This window comes from Budorcas taxicolor, chromosome 6, assembly GCF_023091745.1.
Source record: "Budorcas taxicolor isolate Tak-1 chromosome 6, Takin1.1, whole genome shotgun sequence".
NCBI classification, from domain to species: Eukaryota; Metazoa; Chordata; class Mammalia; order Artiodactyla; family Bovidae; genus Budorcas; species Budorcas taxicolor.
Window position 1 is genome coordinate 112,683,304 of NC_068915.1, and position 18,845 is coordinate 112,702,148.

The 18,845-nt window shown below is 48.7% G+C and overlaps 1 protein-coding gene across 1 annotated transcript in view; it reads right to left on the minus strand.

The window, feature by feature from the left end:
• Window positions 1-18,845, minus strand: part of LOC128049709 (epididymis-specific alpha-mannosidase-like) — a 42,520-nt gene that overhangs the window by 10,620 nt on the left and 13,055 nt on the right. The window contains exons 7-13 of the mRNA XM_052642019.1: window positions 14,657-14,855; window positions 12,417-12,607; window positions 12,029-12,167; window positions 8,847-8,977; window positions 6,975-7,258; window positions 769-960; window positions 20-272 (exon numbers count right to left, since the gene is read on the minus strand). Coding sequence (XP_052497979.1) covers window positions 20-272; window positions 769-960; window positions 6,975-7,258; window positions 8,847-8,977; window positions 12,029-12,167; window positions 12,417-12,607; window positions 14,657-14,855 — 1,389 coding nt within the window. The remainder of the gene's footprint in view (window positions 1-19; window positions 273-768; window positions 961-6,974; window positions 7,259-8,846; window positions 8,978-12,028; window positions 12,168-12,416; window positions 12,608-14,656; window positions 14,856-18,845) is intronic.

Genomic DNA, 18,845 nt, shown 5'->3' on the forward strand with positions numbered 1-18,845 from the left:
AGGACAGCTCAGGACGTACCCGAGCGATGGTGTTGCTCTTGTAGTGCCTGTAGGGCCTGCGCTGCACCTGGTAGCCATTGTTGTCCGAGTAGAGGACCCGCCTCGTGTCCAGCTTGGAGCTTGTCCTCAGGATGGCCTCGCGGTTCAGCTCCAAGGGGCCCACCTGGTACTCCTGCTCTATGCGATGGCAGAGCAGCTCCCCGTCAGAGCCCTGGGGTCCATGGGCCAGCCGGGAGTAGATGGCGAACGTGGACTCACTGTCGTTCACCTCCCTGGAGGAGAAGCAGGACAGGTAGGTCAAGCCTGAGGAGTCTTCTGGATGCCCTGCCCTTCTCCTTTCTTCCTTCCTCTCCTTCTGTTTTCCCCCCTCCATCCTTCCTGTAGGTTGGGGGCCAGGTAGCCTGCTTGGGCAATAGAACAGGAGGGACCCTGTCCTCTGAAGACTGGTTACCCGACCAGGCCTGGGGGCTCTGTCTGTCCTGCTCATGAAAACACAAGAACTGCTCTCGTGTCTAGGTCACTGCCACCGTGGGCTCCTGTCCCGCCTCTGGACTTAGGTCCCACCAAGGTGACACAGCGCAGGCAAGCAGAGCAGGACGGCAGAGACTGGAGCAGCTCATGACTTCATCGAACTTCCATGGAGGAAGAACCGTGTGCCAAGCCCAGGTCCAGGAGCTGGGTGTCTGAAGCATGACGGGCCCTCATTTCCTCATTCCCCTGCCTGTGAGCACCTCCATGAGCTGAGCACAAGCAGGGGGCCGCCCTCACCTGTAGAAGTACTGCCGGATCTCAGTGACCAGCGGCCCCTCCACGATCTCCATCCTCACAGCCTCCCATGCTGGCTCTGCTCTACCATTGGGTGTAAACACATAATTATCTGAAATGGGGCCGTGATTGACATCACTCTTCACATGATACTCCATGAAACTCTGGGTCACCAGTACTGTTCGGTTACTCTGCCTGCACAGAAAGGAAAGAGAAAAGAGTGTCATCGTCATGGACGATGTGCCATCCTTATGCTAGAACCAGGCTCACAGAGCCTCTATGGACATGCCAGCCTGGAACCAGGGGTGGACACAAACAACCTCCTCAGCTCTTCAGTGACAGCTATGAGGTCACTGAGTGAAGTCCACACACTTGGCTTGGAGGAGAGCTGGCTGGACCCACCAGAGCCCACGCAGCATCAGACCCTATCTGTGTCCAGGACTGGATTCCACAGAGGAGGGCACACAGGCTTCAGTGCAGGCTCCTGAGGATACAAGTAGAGTGTATCATGTCTGCAGAGGCGTTGCCTTCATTAGCCAGGCCCCATTATCCTAGATGCCAGCAGGGGGATACCTACTCCTTCAGGAGGTCATCAAGCCAGGACATCGTGGAAGTCTGTCACACTGGTGCTGTCCCCATGTCACTTGCCAGGGCCTTCAGTTAACCCTTCATCCTTTTCTCTGGACCCTCAGAAGTAGGGATTATGAACACATCTCAGGACAGAGGCATAGCCCTCTGGGAGATGCGACCTCACTTCCTGAGATCCCACACACAGGAAATGCCAAGAACTCAAAGTCACACTCCATTCTCACTCCCTTAGGTTAGGACTGGTGGCATGGATACACTGGGGATAAGGGAGGAATCGGCTCAGAGCCTTGCACACATGGGTTTGCGCTGTCGCCCTGGGTGTGGCCTAAGCAAAGACAGCTATGCACTTATATCCCAGCTGGCCCTGTCTGGCAGCAGGGGTTGAAGAAGTGACATGTCTGTGCTCCTTTGCGGATTTCTGTAGGGTTCTTGTGGCCAAGGAAAAAAGAGGTCTTGGAGGAGTGCCCTCCTGAGCTCCTTAGAAGAAGGGAGCAGGAAAAGAACCCTTTTCATTAGTCTGGCACCCAAGACTTTCTCATCTGACCCCAGGCCCCCACCCCTGGCTTCCTTGCATAAGAGGTCCTCTCAGTGCCATGTTGAAACTTGCAAGTCAAGCCCCACTATGGGAGACATTCCCAAGTCACGCACCTGATGATGGATGTGTATCTAAAAATAGGAAGAACTCATATTGTTGTTGTTCAGTTGGATAATACATGTCCAACTCTCTGTGACCCCATGGACTGCAGCACAACAGGTTCCCCTGTACTCCACTTTCTCCCAGAGTTTGTTCAGATTTATGTCCATTGAGTCAGTGGTGCTATCCGAGCAACTCACCCTCTGTCACACCATTCTCCTTTTGCCTTCAATCCTTCCCAGCATCAGGGGCTTTTCCAATGAGTCGTTTCTTCACATCAGGTGGCCAAGGTATTGGAGCTTCAGCTTCAGCATCAGTCCTTCCAATGAATATTCAGGGTTGATTTCCTTTAGAATGGACTGCTTTGATCTCCTTGCAGTCCAAGGGACTCTCAAGAGCCTTATCCAACACCACAGTTCAAAAGCATCAACTCTTTGGCACTCAGCCTTCTTTATGTTCCAGCTCTCACATCTGTACGTGACCACTGGAAAAACCATAGCTTTGATATATTTTGGACTTCCCTGGTGGCTCAGATGGTAAAGCATCTGTATATAATGCAGGAGACCCGGGTTCGATCCCTGGGTCAGGAAGATGCTCTAGAGTACTCTTGCTTGGAAAATCCCATGGACAGAGGGGCCTAGTAGGCTAGAGTCCATGGGGTCACAAAGAGTCAGACATGACTGAGTGACTTCACTTCTACTTCTTCTTCTTGATATATACGGACCTTTGTTGGCAAAGTGATGTCTCTGCTTTTAATACACTGTCTAGGCTTATCAAAGCTTTCCTTCCAAGGAGTAAGCATCTTTTAATTTCATGGCTGCAGTCACCATCACAATGACTTTGGAGCCAAAGAAAATCAAATGTGTCTTTACTTCCATTTTTTCCCCTCCTATTTGCCATGAAGAGATGAGACCAGATGCCATGATCTTAGTTTTTTGAATGTGGAGTTTCAGGATGGCTTTTTCACTTTCCTCTTCACCCTCATCAAGAGGCTCTTTAGTTCCTCTTCGCTTTCTGTCATTAGAGTAGTATCATTTGCACATCTGAGGTTGTTGATATTTCTCTCAGCAATCTTGATTCCAGCTTATGATTCATCCAGCCCAACATTTTGCAAGATACACCCCGTATGTAAGTTAAATAAGCAGGAAACAATATACAACCTAGATGTACTCCTTCCCCAGTTTGCAACCAGTCCATTGCTCCATATCCACTTCTAACTGCAGCTTCTTAACCTGCATACATATTTCTCAGGAGAAGGATAAGGTGGTCTGGTATTCCAATCTATTCCAGAATTTAAGGCTTTAATGTAGTCAATGAAGCAGATATTTTCCTGGAATTCCCTTGCTTTTCTATGATCCAATAAATGTTGGCAATTTGATTTCTGGTTCCTCTGCCTCTTCGAAACTGAGTTTGTACATCTGGAAGTCCTTGGTTCGCTTATTGCGGATGTCTGTCTTGAAGGAATTTGAGCATAACCTAGCTAGAGTTGGTGCAAAATAATTGTGCCTTTTGCATTGTTGAAATTTGCTGTTTGATACTGGAATACATTCTTTAATGAATGAAGTTATATGTCATTTCAATGTGGATTTCTCACTTTATGCTTTTCTGCTAATGACGTTACTTCCTGTTTGTTTTATATTTATTTTAGGCTACAGAAATGATGTTAGATAAAAAGCAAATTTCAACGATTTTCTTATTTGAGTTCAAAATGAGTTGGAAAGCAGCAGAGACAACTTGCAACATCAACAATGCATTTGGCCCAGGAACTGCTAACAAATGTACAGTAATGTGATGGTTCAAGAAGTTTTGCAAGGTAGATGAGTGTCTTGAAGATGAGGAGAATATTGGCTGGCCATCCAAAGTTGACAACAACCAATTGAGAGCCATTATTGAAGCTGGTTCTCTTACAACCAGCCAGAAGTTGCCAAAGAATTCAATGTCTGAAATCTATCATCATTCAGCATTTGAAGAAAATTAGAAAGATGAAAAAGCTTAATAAATGGGTGCTGGCAACCCACTCCAGTACTCTTGCCTGGAAAATCCCATGGACAGAGGAGCCTGGTAGGCTACAGTCTATGGGGTCGCAAAGAGTCGGACACAACTGAGCAGCTTCACTCACTCATGAGCTGACCAAAAATTTAAAAATCAGCCTTTTGAGTCTCATCTTTTCTTATTCTATGCAACTACGATGAACCAATTCTCAATCGAATCATGAAGTGTGGCGAAAGTGGATTTTGTATGACAACCATCGATAGCCAGCTCACTGGTTATCCGAGAAGAAGCTACAAAATCTTCCCAAAGCCAAACCTGCACTAAAAATGAAAAGTCATGGTCAACGTTTGGTGGTCTGCTGCCCATTTGATCCACTACATCTTTCTATATGCCAGAGAAACCATTACATCAGAGAAGTATGCTCAGTAACTCTCAAATGCTTCCACAACCAGCAGGAGACAGAAAATGCTTTCCAAGAATTCATGATATCCTGAAGCACAGGTTTTTATGCTACAGGAATAAACAAACTTTTGTTCTCATTGCCAAAAATGTGTTCATTGTAATGGTCCCTATTTTGATTAATAAAGATGTATTTGAGCCTAGTTATAATTATTTAAGGAGCTTCCCGGGTGGCACTAGAGGTAAAGAACCCACCTGCCAATTCAGAAGATGTAAGCCACGTGGGTTAGATCTCTGGGTTGGGAAGACCATGTGGAGGAAGGCTCGGCAACCTACCCCAGTATTCTTGCCAGAAGAATCCCACGGACAGGGGAGCCTGGCAGGCTATGGTTCACAGGGCCGAAAAGAGTTGGACATGACTGATGTGACTTGGCATGCATGCACGCACATAAGGGATTTAAAATCCACTGTCTGAAACCGCAAATACTTTTGCCCCCCAAAAACGAATTGTTTGTGAAATGAGCACAGTTGTACAGTAGCGGGAACATTCTTTGGCATTGCTGCTGTTAGGGACTGGAATGAAAACTGACCTTTCCCAGTCCTGTGGCCACTGCTGAATTTTCCAAATTTGCTGACATATTGAGTGCAGGACTTAAACAGCATCATCTTTTAGGATTTGAAACGGCTCAGCTGGATTTTCATTACCTCCACCAGCTTTGTTTGTAGTAATTCTCCCTACGTTGAAAGAACTTTTACAACTCCATAATAAAGAACAACCCAGTTTTGAGATGGGCAAAGGATCTAAAAACACATTTCACCAGAGGAGATGGACAAATGGCCAACAGGCCCATGGAGAGATGTTTAACATCTGTAGTTCTCAGGGCATGCAAATCAAAGTCACAATGAGATGCCACATCATATCCACTAGCATAGCTATATCCAAAAGGCAGATAAACCCAAGTGTAGGTGGAGATGTGGAGAAATTGGACCCTCATACACTTGGATAAGAATGCAAAATGGTGCAGCAACATGGGAAACAGTCCAGCCGTTTCACAAAGAGCTTAACATAAGAGTTTCCTGTGACCTAGTAATTCCACTCCTAGGAACTAACCCAAGAGAAAGAAAAGCTTTTGTCCACACAAAATCTTGTACATTCATATTCACAGCAGCCTTTTCCACCATAGCCCCAGAGTGGAAACCACCCACATGCTCATGAGATGAGGACTGGACAAATGAACCAAGGGATATCTGTCAGAGGAATATTATTGGGCCCTGAAAAGAAATAGAGTTTCACTCACACTGCATTGTGGATGAAACTTGGAAAAGTCAGGAAGATAGACAGCAGGACATGAGTTCTCCTCCTGGGAGGCAATGTGTGGGGTTGTGGCTTAGACGTGAGGCATCTGAAGGTGGGCAGGGAGGGGTTGGGAGCTGAAGCTGGTCTTTCAGGGGTTCTGCAAGAGGGGCATGGGGCCTGAGAAGGTGGGCAGGAAGGGGTTGGGAGCTGGAGCTGGCCTTTCAGGGGTTCTTCAGAAGGGGCATAGGGCTCTGATGACAGCTCAAGCTGGCCTGCAGACTCCATCCTTCCCTGCCAGACACTGGAATGGGGTAGCACTCAGAACCTGCTGCAGTGAAACCCCATTTCTGCTGCTCCCCCACACTCTCTGCAGTCTATCCTGCCTCTGTGCCTCATGCCCTCTCAAGAAGGACTTGTGGGCTGACTGGAAGACCGAGCCCCATCGGGGGCAGGGGTGTCCTGGTCTGTTCTTTCAGACTGCTGACAGATGACGGGGCTGAGCTCCAGGTGACACTCACTTCACACCAATGCACCCTGCCTTTCTCCCCTTCTCTGTCTGCCTCTTCCTTCTCTTTCCTTACCTCACTTTCTGCCAGATGCTCCCCCAAGCTTCCTGTCCACTCCCCCCACCCACAGACTTCTGCTTTGTTAGGAGACCACATCAGGAAACAGATGTGGATGTGTTGGGCAGGAAGCTGAAGAGGAATAGAAACTGCCTGGGATGAAACCTGAGCATGCACAAGGAGGCTTCAAACTCTGGGGAGACTTTCCTGGGCTCAGCTGCCAAAGAGTGCTGGTGAGTGAATAAATACTTGAGTGGATGAATGGATGGATGGGTGGATGGATGGATGGAAGGATGGATAGAAGGATGGATGAATGGATGGATGAACAGGATGGATGGATACATTGATGGATGACGGATGGAAACGTGCAGGGTTAGGTGCATAGATGATTGGGTGGGTGGGTGCATAGATGGATGGGAGTGTGGGTGAATAGATGGATTTTTGTGGCTCTGAATATTAAAAAGTAGATAATATGACTATTACCAATTCCCAGGATGTGATTTGCAATGCCCCATTTTCCGTGAATCAAACTCTTTGGAATAAACAAATTCAAGAACGGCTATATGGATCTGGCCTAGATTCTCGCTACTAAACATACACCTGATTGCACTGCAGGGAGCTTCCCCACCATCACACCGTCACTCTGCAGCTGAGGAAATGGAGACCCAGGAAGGGCATTACTTGCCCAGGTCCCAGGGTCCTCCTGGCCTCAGAGGCAGCAACAACTGCACCTCACCTCTCCCAGATGCTGTGCATCAAGTTGGTGTCCTTGTCTAGGAATACGGTGTAGCAGTCATTCTTCACAGGCACTAGGCTTCCGCCCACCCGCTTGCCACTTCTCCTGAGTCTAAGTCCAAACTGCCTGGAGCTGGCCAAGGAGGTCACAGGCTCCCCAGTGGGGGAGCCTCCCTCATGGGGCCTCCTGCTGGCCTGGATGCTGTAGTGCCTGTAACTGAGTCCTGGGATCGTGGTCAGCACGTGCAGGTCATAGGCAGAGGGCATCTCCTTTGATCTTTGGAACTGAAAGGCATGAGGGACAAGATGAATGATGGATGTCAGATATGGAAGATGCCTTAGTCTCCTTGGAAACCCTGGGCTTACACACCTGGTGAACGGAGTGCTTGCTCTGCACAGAGATAGCTGGGTCGTCCATCACTGGGCTGAGCTGCTTTCCTCTCCTGCATCTTCTCTGCACAACAGAATCAGTCCTCTTCCCCCTTCTTCCTTCTCCAGCAGGGCTGCAAACCGCAGTGTGGGCTCCTCCCACACCCCTTCCTGTTCCTGCCTCTGAGCCTTTGCTCATTCTGTTCGTTCAACCTGGAAGCCTCTTCCTTGGAGGGTGGGCTCTTGTCTCTTAATCCTCCAATTTCCCTGAGGAGGGAGGCTTCCAGGTCACCCCTGCAGGCCTTTCTCCATCTCCACGTCATCGGATTCAGGCAAGGGAATTGGGTGACACCACTGAATCCACGTGGGGAGTGGGGGATGGGGCTCACTCGATAGGGAACAGATGTCATCTCTGGGTCCTGTGGCGAGGATTTACGGAGCTATGAGCAAATTCATGTTGCTTCTTACAGCCTCCAGCCTGGCCTTTCTCTGAACTAGCAGACACCCTGTCCCCACCCCACACGCCATACCTTTCCTGAAGGTTTTCCTTCACCACACTTATTATCTGTCCCTTTCTACACTTTCTTATTTTCTTCCTGCCTGGATCCCCCACTAGAATAGGAGCCCCCCGAGGGCAGGGACTTTTGTCTACTTGGTTGTTAAAGTTTCTCCAGTGCCTAGAGTAACGCCTGACACATAGTAGGTGCTCAAGAATATTGAAGTGCATTGACACTTAGAGAGTGCTGCCTTTGGGTGGGGTGGGGGATGTTTCGTGTTGGGTCAGCTCAACCCACCCCCTCCCCACACCTGACCACAACAGAGGAATCTTCCTCTGCTGTCTCAGTTAAGGACTGCTGCCCTGGCCAACAGGTCATCACTCCACACTTCAGCTCTCTATATCTGTGTCTGTTCCTTGAATTCCATGGGGACTTCAGTGTCAGGGACAAGCACTCAGCTAGGGGCCACACCAGAACAGACATGCAGTCGTGTTTACTGAATGGCTGACTAATGGCATCACCTCCTCCACCTCATCTGGGAAGGGCTGGCTGGGTGACAGTAGGGTCACCTTTAGACAAGTCTAGCTCCAGGTCTGGGAAGGCCATGGGGAGGGACAACACAGGATGTGGGTGTCTTAGAGAGGCGGTTGGGCCCTACCTGTAATACAGCACCTCCATAAAGATGCACATTTAGGACTTCTGATAGACTTCTCATGCAAAGTGGATATTTTCCTGAGAGCATATATGCTCTCCATGTATCCCAGACCACTGTGAGACCTTATAGGGTAAGCACAGCAGAAGGGACTTCTGGTCAACTCAGATGCCCAAAGCCTAGGGTCAGACCCATGGGTGGATCCACTGACCCTGATGGTGACTCACCCCATGACACTGTCCTCACAGTGAGGGCAGCGTGTCACATGTTCCCTTTAGACACCCTATGTCTGGGGGCCCCACGCAGAGCAGGGGCAGCAACAGGGCATGCACCATAGGCGGGATGTCCCCCTCACCTGTGCAGGCACAGGGTGGCCTGACTCGTCTGTGATGCTGACATTGGGGAATTCCACAGTCAGGGTGATGATGGTGACCGTCCAGGCCAGCGGGTTGTAGACCACTGCAAAGTGTCCCCCACACTCTGGGCCTGCACACAAAGAACAGGCTCTACTGACTGCTGGACCTGACCCACATCTCATCCCTGATGCCCCTCAGAACAAGAGAAACTGAGGCAGGTGAGCCTGGCCTGCAGAGTCCAGAGGGAAGGACAGGCAGACACATGGGCTCCCACGTGCAACTTCCTCCTCATCTGTTCAGGCTGTGTCCTGGATCCCAGGTGGGGTGGGGGAGGCATCCCCCAGAGATGAGCTCCTCACTCATCTCTTCCTGTCAGCCCACTTTACTGGTGAGGACACAGGTCCAGAGCAAATGGTCAGCTGTCCAAGGTGACCCATGTCCTAAGGCATGGCTCCAAAGCTTGAGTGCTTGGCAATGTAGACAGAACTCTCTGGACCTTGGAGGGTCAGGGTCAATCACCAAAGTCAGCACTGGAGCACTCTTTGGTATGAACCTGGTTTCCCTTTCCACTCCTTCCCCACCCCATATGCCCCAGGCTATGACCATGTTTGATGACCTCTGGATCTGGCCTCTGCCCAGGTAGTTCCCATGGCTGGATGCCTTTCTGGGGTCTCCACCTGCCCCTTCCTTGGGGAGCTGCCCCTGTGAGCTCATGGGAATGGCTGGCCTCACCAGACACTGGAAGGACCCAGTTCTACCTCCATTTCTATGCCCATCATCCCCTCCCCACCCCAGTCCCTGTGGACAGGATTCCAGCCTGCTGCACTCCTGACCCCAGGGCTCTTCCAGAGTCTGAAGGTAAGATGGGACTGTACACAGAGCAGAGGGCAGAGCTGGGCAGGTGAGGGGAGGGGTAGGGTGGGGAGGGCACAGTGAGAGAGCAGGGTGAGTGTGGACCCTGGGAAGGTGGGCGGCCCACATGCTCCTGCAGGGACAACAGTTGTCTCTGTTGGCCCAGGATTTTCAAGGATGAAGCCCGTCAGCTGCAGGCGAATGGGGTGATACTCACTCTCCACCTGTGTAACCCTCATAGACAAAGAAGCGGTCACATGGCCGCCCAGATGTGATGTGCCTCCAAGCTGAGCTCAGGAGGGAGTGCAGGGGCCAGACTGGCCAAGGTCCCTGAGAAAACTGCATGCGGTCTGCAGAGCTGGGGAGCACTTGGCTAAGGGTCCCAGTCCAACCTGTCTGACCCTGGGCAGGGCCATGAGCTGTGTGTTGTGCATGGGTCCTCAGCTATGAAGTGAGGACAGTGACCGTTTCAGCTTTCAGGATGTGTGATTCCTGTTAAGTCGCTCAATAGTCACACACTATTGAGACCCCATGGACTGCAGCATGCCAGGCTTTCCCATCTCTCTCCATCTCCTAGAGCTTGCTCAAACTCATGTCCACTGAGTTGATGATGCCATCCAACCGTCTCATCCCCTGTCATCCTCTTCTCCTGCCCTCAGTCTTTCTCAGTACCAGGCTCTTTTCCAATGAGTCAGCTCTTCACATCAGGTGGACAGACTATTGGAGTTTCAGCTTCAGAATCAGTTCTTCCAAAGAGTATTCAGGGTTGCTACCTTTTAGGATTGACTAGTTTGATCTTCTTGAGTACAAGGGACTCTCAAGAGTCTTCCTCAGCACCATACCATAGTTCAAAAGCATCCATTCTTTTGCACTCTGCCTTCTTTATGGCCCAGTTCTCATATCCGTACATGAACACTAGAAAGACTATAGCTTTGGCTACATGGACCGTTGTCAGCAAAGTGATGCCTCTGCTTTTTAATACCCTCCCTAGGTTTGTCAAGGCTTTTCTTCCAAGAAGTAAGGGTCTTTAAATTTTATGGCTGCAAGTCACCATCTGCAGTGATTTTGGAGCCCAAGAAAATAGTCTTCCACTGTTTCCATTTTTCCCCATCTATTTGTCATGAAGTGATGGGACCAGATGCCATGATCTTCATTTTTTTTGAATGTTGAGTTGTAAGCCAGCTTTTTCACTTTCCTCTTTTACCTTCCTCAAGGAGCTCTTTAGGTCCTCTTCACTTTCTCCCATAATGGTGGTATCATCTGCATATCTGAGGTTATTGATATTTCTCCTGGCAATCCTGATGCCAGTTTGTGCTTCATCCAGCCCAGCATTTCACATGACGTATTGTGCATGTAAGTTACATAAGCAGGGTGACAGTATACAGCCTTGATGTGCTCCTTTCCCAATTTTGAAGCAGTTCATTGTTCCATGTCCGATTCTAAATGTTGCTTCTTGACCTGCATGCAGGTTTCTAAGGAGGCAAGTAAGGTGGACTGGTATTCCTATCTCTTGAAGAATTTTCTGCAGTTTGTTGTGATCCACACTGTTAAAGGTTTTAGTGTAGTCAATGAAGCAAATGTAAATGATTTTCTGGCATTCTCTTGCTTTTTATGATCCAAGGGATGTTGGCAGTTTGATTTCTGATCCCTTTACCTTTGCTAAATCCACCTTGTACATCTGGAAGTTCTCCATTCACATATTGCTTAAGCCTAGCTTGAAAGATTTTGAGCATAACCTTGCTAACATGCAAAATCAGCACAACTGTGTGGTCATTTGAACATCTTTGGCATTACTGTTCTTTGGGATTGGTATGAAGACTGACTTTTCCAGTCTTGTGGCCACTGCTGAGTTTTCCAAATTTGATGGCATGTTGGGTACAGCACTTTAACAGCATCATCTTTTAGGATTTAAAAGAGCTTAGCTGGAATTCAGTCACCCCCATTAGCTTTCTTCATAGTAATGCTTCCTAAGGCCCACTTGACTCACACTCCAGGATGCCTGACTGTAGGTAAGTGATCACACCATTGTGGTTATCAGGTCATTAAATGTTACATTTAATTGTGCAAACAATATGTTGGCAACATCCAGAATGTGTTAGCATTTTTTCCTCCCTCTAGGAACAACAGCCCTTCCTCAATCATAGAGAGGAAACAGGGCTCAGAGAAGTGAAGGCACCTGCCCAGCTCACACTGAAACGAGGGCCTCCACTGAACGGGACTTGAGTCTGACGTTCAGATATCCTGGTCCATCCCCTGACCCTCAGGCTCTCTTCTCAGAATGGGGCAGATGCCTGCCATGGCCCACTGTGCCCCCAGGGGCCTCACTTACCCGAGTGGGCTGGAGACCTGTCCTGGAGGATCGAGGCCATCAGCTTGTGCACCCCTTCCATCCTGGTGCTCAGGTTCTCTACAAACATGTCACCAACCTTGACAGCGTGAGTCCCAGTGACGGCGTCGTGGTGCTGGACCTGGGCCCCCACCAGAGCAGAGCAAGAGTGGGGTCAGGCCGGCCTCTGCTCAGCACCTGCTGTCCTGATGCCCACTGGGCCCTGACTCCCCTTCCCTCTCAGCAGCTGCTGCTGGAGAATTGGGGTTTTCTCATCTGTAAAGTGGACCTGTAGTGACCAGGGACTTGGAGGTGTGCTGGGTTGGGAAGGGGGAAGCACACAGCCCAGGAGGGTCCAACCCTGTCCTGTCTCTACGAGGCATTGCGTTACCTCGGAGACTGCCCAGTGGAGCTGCTGGAGCTGCTGCAGGCCCCAGGCCGGGTCCAGGAACCGGTGGGGAGCCAACAGCATGTAGCGTGTGAACACGGACTCCCCGGCGTACAGCAGGGCGCTGGCTCTCCTCGCCAGCCCCTTGAGACCACTTCGGGAGGTGTAGAATCCGGTCCAGGCGTGAAATAAATCTAGGAGCAAAAGGCCAGGAATGGGTGTCAGGTCCTGCCCACGGAGGCCCCTGAGCCCCATCTGGGAAATGCTGAGGAAGATGAGGTCAGAGATGGATCTGCCTGGGTTCCCGTAGATACAGTCTAGGCCTGGGATGATCTCAGGGTTCCTGGTCCAGCCAAGTTAGCAATGGTACAAGATCCCTGGAAGGCCTGGGCAGCTGGTAGGGTCAGGCGGGGCTGGGGCAGGCCTGGAGAATCCCAAGTGCTGAAGGACTGTGGCAAGGACAAGACACCCAGTGTGCACCTGGGCCCCTGGAATGGCCTGTGGGGAAAGGCCCTGGAATGGGGGATGATGGCAAGACCCAGAGGGAAGGGCTGGAGTGTGGCAGCCCTGTATACCTCTGAGGACAAAAGAGATCCTTTGCTGGCCTGCATCTCAGTAGGTCCCTCTGTCTGCCTATCAGGAATGAATGGCAGGGGGGGTGGGAGCTGGCACACACCTGTAGCTACTTCCCTGACCCTGGACAGAGTTCAAAGCAGGATTGGGAGGAAACATGCCAAGCACATGAGGTCTGAGCTGTCTCTCAGCAAGTGTTTCATCTCCCACTCTTCTCAACTCCTATGGCTTCTGCAGACTGTGCTGTGCCTTCACTTCAAACACTCTCTTGCTGAGTGCTCCCAGTTAGGCCCTAGTGTTGGGCAAAGGTGGCTGGGTGGCAGGGCCTGGTCAGGGTCCCTGGGCTGCCCTGGCTCATGGAGTCCTGGCCACAGTCTCTCCCCACGCCCACACCCCTTAGCTCCTCTTTCTCTGCAAAAGGGAGCAGGACTACAAGGATCTTTGTAGGATTCTGGCATTGTATGCAGTAAGGGTTTCAGATGTTCAATAATTTCACCAACACCTTCCCCCGCAGATGCCCTGAGCAAGGGCTGGACTGGGCTGTGGAGGGCATTTCTGTCTCCCCAGCTGTCAGTGGGAGGCTGTGTGTGCATAATTCCTGTCTGGCTTACAGATAGCAGAGCTGGACCTTCTAGAGGGTCTGCTTGGAGGTGGGTGGGGCTGGACAGGGAAGAGGCACTGATGCTGGGCTTCCTTCAGGGCAATCAGGCCCCGGGCTAGCTTCCTCAGCATGGAGTGCCCACAGCATGTCCAGGATGGCACCTGGCCTCCCAGGATGGAGATGCTGCTGTCAGTGTTAACAGCTGCATCTGCTGAGCTCTGGCTCTGGCCCAGGCACTAGGCTAAGGGCTCTCCTCATCTCACTTCATTCTCACACTGGATGCGCTAACCAAGATGAACGTCCCTGCTTTCCTGACACAGAATGGTTCCACGGTGCACACAACCCACCACAAGGCTCAGTCCACGACCTTTCACCCTGAGCCTTGCTGGCCACAGCCAAACCCGTCCTGGCCTCCAGGACACAGGCTTGTGGGAGACAAGGTCCCCCAATAATGCCTCTGTGGCAATAGGTGAAAAGCAGGGCCCTGAGGGGAAGAGGAGACAGCCGATCGAGACTTAAGGTCAGGAAAGGCTTCCTGGAGGAGGTGACATGCATGCATGTATGCTCAGTCGTGTCCGACGCTGCGGCCCCACGGACTGTAGCCCACCAGGCTCCTCTGTCCATGGGATTTCCCAGGCAAGAATCCTGGAGCGGGTTGCCATTTCCTCCTCTGAGGGATCTTCCCTACCCAGGGGTCCAACCTGCATCTCCTGCGTCTCCTGCATTGGCAGGTGGATTCTTTACCACAAGCACCACGTGGGGATCAGAGGAGGCGACACTACAGGACAATCGGGACTTTGCAGGAAGAGGAGGTGGGCACGGGCCAGTCCTCCAGCAGCACTGCAATAAAAGGCAGAGACGGGACCTGCTGCGTGTGGACAGCGTGAGAGGCTCCGGGAGCTAGGAAGTGGGCAGAGTGTGGAGGGCGTCAGGCAGGAGGGTCAGGGCCTGTACCTCCCCCAGGGCCCCTAGCAGGCTCCAAGCAGAGGCCTGAGCAGGCACTGAGTTTGGGGGCCCCTTTCCTCCCTGGCACCGAATCCCTCCCTGATCCCCCACCAGAGGCTCCTACCTGAGGAATAAGGCAGGAAGTCTTGGTGGTCTCGGACCTTCCAGGAGAGCTGGTGAGCATGCACAGCCTGGAAGTAGTTGCCCAGCGTAGCGTGCTGCACCGAGATGCCGTGCTGGTATGTGAACTTGTTGACCTCCTCCATTACATGGTCCATGTTGGTGAATTGCAGTGAGGCGTTGAAGAACTGCCTGTCACATCCCTGCAGGCCCGGGGACAGAAGCAACGCCCTGCCCTTCTGGGTGCAGAGCCCAGCCTGCACGCGGAGAGCCCCTCCTATCCCCATGACCACCCGCACTCCCCACAGCGGGCACGGATCCCAGGCCCTGTGCTGGGTGTGTCTGCCTCTCTGCCATGTTGAGGGTGTTTCCCTGGCACTGGCTTGTCTTACAGCTGCAGGTTTGTACCCTTTCACAACATTCCCCAATTCTGCACACTCTCCAGGGCCACCTTTGGCTGCCGAAATCTGATCTCTTTCTCTATAAGACTTGTGAAATTCCGCATGTGAGATGATTCAGGTTTTGGCTTTCTGTGTCTGATTGACTTCACTTCTTGACTGTTTCTTAAACCCCAGGACATTACTAGATATTAATAACCTTAATTATGGTAAGATACTAAACGTGAATAAAAAGGATAATGGCTTACTTGAATTTACTGACCTTAATTACATCCTCTGAAAGATACCAAAGTATAAAAACCAATAAATTCTTGGAAATATATAATCTAAACTATGCATAAATAGAAAGAATGAACAATGGATTCCTAGTAATAAAATTGAACCTGGATTCAGATACCTCTCAAGAAACCAATGATCAACTCTCAGTGGAAATTTCTATCAACTATTGAAGAGGAACTGATACACATTCTTGTTAGTCTGTCCCATAAACTAGAACTGGACAGAAAATTTCAATATAATTTCTTGGTCAAATACAAGGCCAAGATCACCCTGACATGAAACTAGGCAAAGAAGCCTCAATATCTCCCAGGAACATAGACACAAAATCAACAATACATTAGCAAAACAAATTCAAATACATGAAGACAATATTATACCATCTTCAAGCAGGATTTATTCCAGGAATGCAGGGACTGTTCAACATCCTCAAATCAATCCATGTACTACAGCACACTAAGAAAATGCAAGATAAAAATTGTATGATCATCTCAACAGATGCAAAAAAAGCATATGACATAATTCATCTTCCGTTTATGATAAAAACTCTCATCAAAGTAGAAGTGAATGGGAAGTATGCCATCATTTGAGAGATCGTATATGACAGCTGACAACTGACCTCAATTCAAGGATGAAAAGATAAAACCTATTCCTGTGAGAGCATGAAAAAGACAAGGGTGATCCCACTCACCACTTATTTAACATGGTTTTATAAAGCATAGAGAGCAGCAAATAGGAAAGGAAAAACATGTAAATTGGAGCAGAACCAGTAAAACTCTCACTAATGGCAATTAATAGAGATCATATAAAACCCAAAAGACAAATCTTGAATGAATAACAGCAGTAAAGTTGCAAGATAAAAATATCAATGCACATAATCACCTGCTGTGGTGTTCCCACACACTAATAACTAATCATCAGAAAGAGAAATGAAGGAAACAATCCTATTTATAGTTATATCAAAAAGGTAAAATACCTAAGAATACATTTCATGGAGCAGGTGACAGCCCTGTACACTGAAAACTAGATGACACAGTGATGATAGAAATGGAGGAAGACACAAGTAAGTGGGAAAACACTTTGTGCTCACGGCTGCAAGAAGAGGGCCTCCTTTTCCAAAGCCATCTACAGATTCAATGCAACACCTATGAAAATTCCAAGGACATTTTTCACAGAAAGAGAACAACCAATCCTAAAATTTGTGAGAACCACAGAAGACTCTGAGTAGTCAGAGCAATCTTTAGTGGGAAGAACAAAACTCGAAGCATCGTGCACCCTGATTTCAGACTTCACTGCAAAGTCACAGCAAGCCAAATAGTCTGGCACCAACAATAAAAGATACAGATGGATCAATGGGATAGAATAGAGAGCTCAGGAACAAAGCCATGTGTGTATGGTAATTATATTACAGCAAAAGGGCAAGAATATAAACTTGGGAAAGGACATCTTCTACCAGAAATGGTCTGGTGAAAACTGAACATCCTCATGTGTAGAATGAGGTGGGACCACTGCCGGACACGGTACTCAAAGAGTAACTCAAGTTAAGCAAAGACTTGATTGTAACTTCTGGAACTATAAGGGCTTCCCTGGTAGCTCAGCTGGTAAAGAATCCACTTGAAATGCAGGAGACTCTAGTTCAATTCCTGGGTTGGGAAGATCCACTGGAGAAGGAATAGGCTACCCACTCCCATATCCTTGGTCTTCCCTGGTGGTTCAGCTGGTAATCTGTCTGCAGTGCGGAAGACCTGGGTTCGATCCCTGTTTTGGGAAGATCCCTTGCAGAAGGGAACGGCTACCCACTCCAGTATTCCGGCCTGGAGAATTCCATGGACTGTGTAGTCCAAGTGTTCACAAAGAGTAGGGCATGTGAAACTTTAAAACCTCCAGAAGGAAGTGTAAGCAGTAAATTCCTCATCCCTGGTCTTGATGATGAGCTTTTGGATTGGCACCACGTGGACAAGCAGACTACATCAAACTAAAAGCTTCTGCACAGCAAAGAAACACCATAAATAAAGACAATCTAGGAAAGGAGAGAAAATATTTGCAAGTCATAAATCTGAAAAGGGTTAATATCCAAAATATATAAAGAACACACACAAATCAGTAGTAGTAATGCAAACAAGTCAGGTAAAAAATGGACAGAGGTCTTGAAAAGACATTTGTCCAAGGAAGACATGGAGATGCCAACAGATGTGAAGAGATGCTGAACAAATAAAATTAGACAGAGGTACAACCTCACAACTATTAGGACAGCTATTGTTTATGAGAAAAGAAACAACTGACATATGTCAGGATAAGGAGAAAAGGAGACATTCATGCGCTGTTGGCTTGAATGTAAATTGGCCCAGCCATGATGAAAACAGTATGGAGATTCCCCCCAAAATCAATAAAAGAGCTGATTCAGCCATCCCCTCTCTTCATACTTATTCAAAGGCAACAAAAATACTATTTTGAAAAGACTTTTGTATCCTCATGTTCACTGCAGCATTATTTATAATAGTCAAGGCGTGGAATCAACCAACCATCAATGGATGATCAGATCAAGAGAACGTGCTTTACGTACACAGTGTTATTCACCATCAAAAGAGGAAATGCTGCCATTTGCAACAACATGGGTGGAACTTGAGAGCATTATGCTCAGGGAAACAGTCAGACAGAGGAAGATGAAATACTGTTGGTGTCATGCATATGTGAATTAATGGAAAAGAGAAAACATGTGAAAAATGGGTTCATGTACAGAGAGAACAGATTGGTGGATGCCAAAAACAGGAGGGTAGGGTGGATGCATGATGGAGGCCGTAAGGTACAAATTGCCATCTACAAAGTTAGAAGGTTGTAAGGTTGTACTGCACAGAATGGAGGCTGTGGTGAGCAATACTCTATTGTTGAATTGAAAGTTGTTAAAGGTAAATTTTAAAGTTTGCATTACAGGAAAAAATTGTGTAACTATTTGTGGTGACAAATATTAATGAGATCTTTGTAGTGATCATATTATAATACATATATATGCATACATAAAAGTGAAAGTCAAAGTGAAGTTGCTCAGTCATGTCCGACTCTTTGCAACGCCATGGACTGTAGCCTACCAGACTCCTCAGTCCATGGAATTTTCCAGGCAAGAATACTGGAGTGTGTTGCCATTGCCTTCTCCAGGGGATCTTCCCATCCCAGGGATTGAACCTGGGTCTCCCGTATTGCAGGCAGACGCTTCACCGCCTGAGCCACCAGGGAAGCCTCATAAGCATACATACATAAATATAATTCTTGAGACAGTAAACATTTCACTGTTTCTTTTTTTAACTGCCTACATATATGCCTGTCAAGCTGCCAAATATTAATATATTTTGATTTAAGTTATCATACCAGTTTGCCTGTTTACCTAATATATACAATTTTGGTCAAAAATTTATTAATATTTGCTCATATATACTGGAGTAGGAAATGGCAAACCACTACGCTATTCTTGCCTAGAGAATCCCATGGACAGAGGAGCTTAGAGGGTTACAGTACACAGGATCA